At 43.6% G+C, this 5,098-nt stretch overlaps 1 protein-coding gene across 1 annotated transcript in view; it reads right to left on the bottom strand.

Annotated features, from left to right (window-relative positions):
* The window catches only part of LOC106529194 (procollagen C-endopeptidase enhancer 2), a gene marked incomplete at its 5' end in the record, with an annotated part of 7,535 nt that overhangs the window by 1,783 nt on the left and 654 nt on the right, over positions 1-5,098 (bottom strand). The window contains 7 exon segments of the mRNA XM_014024548.1: positions 114-284; positions 423-503; positions 665-1,404; positions 1,481-1,617; positions 2,220-2,344; positions 2,481-2,739; positions 4,411-4,519. Coding sequence (XP_013880002.1) covers positions 114-284; positions 423-503; positions 665-1,404; positions 1,481-1,617; positions 2,220-2,344; positions 2,481-2,739; positions 4,411-4,519 — 1,622 coding nt within the window.

The following is a 5,098-nucleotide window of genomic DNA, read 5'->3' as shown; positions in this document are numbered from 1 at the left end:
ATATATATACAAGTCAAATTTTATAAAATACTGATTTGCATGAAACATTCTCTGTCACAGTTGCTCTTCTTTTGCACCACCTCAAAAACAGAAAGGGACAACAAATACCGTACCTTTGATAAGTCCAGGGCATCTTTTGCAGGAGGAGGTCAGTGTTACCGTCTTGACGGGTCCTGATTTGGTGAGGTTGAGGAGCCCCGTCTTGTAGGCCCTAATCAGGGACACTTCGACTGTAGCTGAGCCAGTTGCTCCGCTGCTCAAGGAAGTAACCCTTCCGGTAATGACTGAAAGAGAGACCAAAACATTGGTCAGATGTGTACATCACTTTAAAATGTAAAGCTGAAACTAAAGTAGGTGAAACATTTGTGTTTGGTCAAACTGATTCCTGAACATTGGTGAAAAATGTTATTTGTTCAGCTCACCAAAGTCGTGAGTGCAGAAGCTGGACTGAAGGGTTCCTGGTCTCCTACAGGGTTGTGTACACTGTGGGTTCATCGGAAAAGCTGTAGGAAATTCACAAATCAACAAACACATTCAAATGTAAGTAAATAACTAACTTTCCAATCTTCCAAACCATCTCAATCTCCCAGTTCAACCTGCACTGTACCTCTGATCACATCATTACATAACTTTCTTTCCAAATATTTCACTTCATTCCACTCACGTTTCTTAACGACAGTGGGTTTCTTCGTCACAGTCTTGTTCAGTCCGGGTTTCGGTGTTGGTTTAGGTATTATCTTAGGTTTACCTATTGGTTTAACTCCACTCTTTGGGGTCGGCTTCACTGGTTTGACTTGTGGTTTCATGGTGGGCTTTGGTTTCACAGCAGGTTTACGTGTTGGTTTAGGCTTTGCTGTTGGTTTGGGGGTGGGTTTTGGACTTGGTTTGGGCCTTGGTTTGGGTTTAGGTGTAGGTTTAGTTTTGGGTTTCATTGTAGGTTTTTTCACGGGGAACTTAGGTGTGGTTTTGGTTGGTTTGGGTTTAGGCGTGGGCTTGACCACCAGCTTCGAAGTAGGTCTACGATAAGGAGGTTTCTTGACCGGCGGGGTCCTTGATATTGGCTCCTTTGGTAGTTTGGGGGTTGGTTTTGGACGGAGCCCTGGTCTGAGTTTAACAGGTGGTTTGGGAGTTGGTTTGGAGATTGGTTTAGTAGTTGGTTTTGGAGTTGGTCTTGTCGTTGGTTTGGATGGTGGTTTAGGTGTTGATTTGATGGGCTTCCTTGGCTTCACGGTTGGTTTCTGTGGCCTGGAGATGAGCGTAGGACTGTAGATGAAATCACCCCCAGCAGTAGGAGTGCGGGATCCAAGGGGCACACTGGTGTAATAGGCCATGAATCCATCCGAGGTCACGCTCAGATCAGACACAAACTGGACAAGAAGCTCATTGCCATTCGTCACTATGGTACTACACAGAGATTATGGAAATTAAACCATATTTAATACAGGAAATTTATTTAAATACATCTTTGCCATTTTCTCACCCTGGCGGTCTATCTCCGCAGAATTTCCCAATCCTCCTTGAGTCGTCGGTTTCTCCGCCGTTAAACAATGCCACATAGTCATAGCGACAGTACATATCTGATTCCAAGTCCAACTTTTCAAATTTCACTTCAATCACCTGGAAAAGAAATGGTAACACAAATTATGAGCTTATGACAGGGAATGAATCTGGTTCATGTTTATTCTGTCTATGTTTTATGAAATGGGTACAGTGCAGCCATGAGCAGGAGGTGTGCTGAAGGAGGTTTAACATAAAGAGGGGTATTTACTCCCTCTCTTGCTCCTGGTTCCTTCCTTGTTTTCTCAGGTTCAATCTCTTGGCCCGCATAAACACACCTGCAGGGACTCAATGAAGTCTTTCATTTGAGCTTCACCATCGGGCTAATGTCATATTTTGTTTTATTTGGACAACTCAAATGAAGGCGGTGTCTTTTTGATTTTTAAAGATTATTTCATTCAAAGGGTTTTCTCACAGTGAGTTGAAAACAAACGCAAAAGTGCTTCAAAAATCTAAAAGAAGTCAAAATTACTTAATGAAATAACTTGATTTATCACTGGGAGCCTTCACCAACAACCTAAAGATCACTAGAGAGCACTGTCACTTTACACAAAACCCTTTTTCTTCTATAGTAAAGAAGTTGGAAAGCATTTTTTCCACTGTTGGAGTTTAAAAATTAGTTGTACCATAAAGGCCATGAAAGTGAAGAAAGAGCAGCTTACGTTGCTTGGCTCTACAGTAATGTGCCAGGAGCAGCTGATTCCTGCTGGGTAATTTGAGTTTGGCCAGTTGGGCGTCTTGACAGAGCCTTGTGATTTGGTCAGGCGGCCTCCGCAGAACTGGTTCTCTGTTGGATTGAAACCAGAGTCAAAAACTGTACCAACTTCTTTATACCAATGAAGATTGTAGCCCTCACAGAGGTCAACCAATCAATAAAATCTAGATGTTTTTTGCCGAATGCTAAAATCAGAATGTATTATTACCTTCCATATGTGGTTTCCCTGCGTTGAAGGCAGCCAGAAAGCCTCTTCCTCCTGTGGCTTCATCTGACACCAGCTCCAACATCATGGTGTTGGAGGTAGAAATGAGAGCACCAGGTCTGAACGTCCCGCAGAAACGACCCAGTTTTTGCACTGAGCGCGAGTGACCGTTGAAGACATCCAAGTAGTCATAGCGGCAGGTGGGGTCAGCCTCAAGGTCGAAGAGGCGGAAGGAGAGCATGACCACATGACTCTCTGGAACCTGACGGGTTAAAGTTATATGAAATGAGATAATTTCTCACAGTCCTGCTGTCCTTGGGTCAAAACAACCAATGAGGCAAGTTTTACACTCAACTCACAAAACGGCTGCCCATTTTAACTTAGCCCATAAAGTAAGGAAATTTGTGTTTAGCTAATTATTTCTTTCCTGCAATGCTTATGGGCAATAAATCTTATGCAGTTAGATAACCTATGTATTTTCCCTTTAATGGTGACTATTGTGTTATGCTATTTACTAGATTTGAAGATTGAAATCTGAAGAAACAAGACATGTTGGCAACTTAACAGTTTATCTATTTGACAAACAGGTGCTTCAGTGGCATGTGGAAGAACCATACACAGCCCCAACAGCCTGATTTACTGAGTCATTTGCAGTTTTAGCCTGGCATCTCCTCCTCATGATGACTTGCCCACATAGCAGGCAGGGGTGGGCCAGATCTGGTGTCAAGCTGGCAGTGCTGACTGACGGCTGGCATGGCAAGAGGTTTGTGGACCAGGTCTGGCAGTGATAACAGTTTTTAAGATGGCATGCCATGACTGGTCCAGTTGTGGTTTGGTTTATGAGGTGCTGACCCATGCATGGACCACCTCTGGCAAACCACATCTGGACCACCAAAGGGCTGTCATTTGTTGCGGTATCTGGGCTGACCGTTAAGAGTGTTAGTATCTTGTCTGGGCCAGAACTTAGTCAGACAAAATTTATTATGTGTTGCTGTGGGATGACATCCCATTCTCAGCCAGCATTTGTTGTAAATCAGCCAATGTGGTCATGTTGGTCAGTCTGGAACAAACAACATGCCCCAGCTGATCCCTCAGGTGGGTGTTGATGTCAGAACCTTCTATCCTTTCTACTCCCAAATTCAGGAGGTAGTAAGGCTGGGCGATATGGTTGAAAAATGCTGGGTTATGAGGGGTTGACCAGCCAAAGCCTTTTCTCTGCCCATCCCCCCCAGAATGCCATGTGATTCTGGATTGGAGTTCAGTCAAAGGATGATCAATATTGTATCTAACAAAGTTTCTATTGGTACTGATCATGTGTCTATTGCAATAGATATCATTGTTTTATCGCCCTGCCTTACGAGATTGTTTCTTATAAACCTATCTCCACTGGTCAAATTGGACAAGATTCAGGATCCATTCACACTCACATTCAGGGCCAATTTATAGTTGCCATTCAGCTATACATGGATGTTTTGGACTGTATGTGGAAACCAGAGAAAACACAAAACGTGCATGAAGAGAACAAGCAAACTCTCCACAGGAAGTCCCTAGCAGGGAAGACAACAGCGCTAATCTTCACATTTAAGTAATTCACTTAGGGGTTTATGAAGTGGAACTGCAATGCTTTGATTTGAACTCCTCCTTATTTCAACTCCTCAAGCCCCCCTTTTACCTCAGATCAACTTGTTTTGAGGCTGTCTCTTTAAATCCAAAGAAGTTGCTTCACACCCAACCCCCCTCCAGCTAGTAAATTCTAATTATCTGCACTCCTATAGGTTCAAAAATGTATCAAAATGTATTTTATGGCTAAAAAGGTGAATTTTGCAAGATACGTCCCCTTTTAATAATAAGATTGAGCGATTTGCAAAAGGCAACAACCAGAAAACCTCCACAAGGGCTTCGAATCAGACAGGAAGTGATGCGGGTAACTTACAGTGATGTACCAGGTACATTTACTGTTGGGTTTGTAGTAATCTGGGAAGCCTTCACTTGCCACAATGCCGGAGTCTGTAATCAGGTGGCCTCCGCAAGGGAACATCGGCCTGAAAAGGTAAATAAATAAAGGAGAAAACTGCAGTTAGTAAAAAAAATACCACACACACTCTGAAAACTACAGTGGCAGTCTGTGTCCTTTAAAGCTACCATCTCGTGAGGACAAACTGTTTTTTAGTCAAACTGGGCCAGCAGCAGCAGCAGCAGCAGGTCTGTCAATACACAACTCAGACCATACCACAAGAAAGTTGACTGCAGCTAATGGGCACTTTGAGAGGCTGCAGCCACTTTCAGATAAACACACATCAAAGCAGCTTCAACTTTTCATTCTGCAGCCTCTATTCAGACCTCCAGCTTGGTTTTTATTTTTATTGTTCCTGAAATGATCATCTCTTTCGGGACTTTCTTCCTGTCATGTTCTTCAGGCATGCGTTTCGTGTCTGTTGCGGTCCTCGCTCGGCCACACTTGGCTGGAATATCCCAGCGGTTGAGTCCCTCCCTTCGGAGCCTGTGGAGCTGAGCAGGCCACAGGTATTTGTTTGTTTCTTGTGTTCAATTTACACCCCGTGTGTGTGTGTGTGTGTGTGTGTGTGTGTGTGTGTGTGTGTGTGTGTGTGTGTGTGTGTGTG

This window comes from Austrofundulus limnaeus, unplaced genomic scaffold (genome assembly GCF_001266775.1).
Source record: "Austrofundulus limnaeus strain Quisiro unplaced genomic scaffold, Austrofundulus_limnaeus-1.0 Scaffold426, whole genome shotgun sequence".
Classification (NCBI taxonomy): domain Eukaryota; kingdom Metazoa; phylum Chordata; class Actinopteri; order Cyprinodontiformes; family Rivulidae; genus Austrofundulus; species Austrofundulus limnaeus.
Note: the sequence above shows the minus strand (reverse complement) of the source record. Positions and strands in the feature narration are given on the sequence as shown.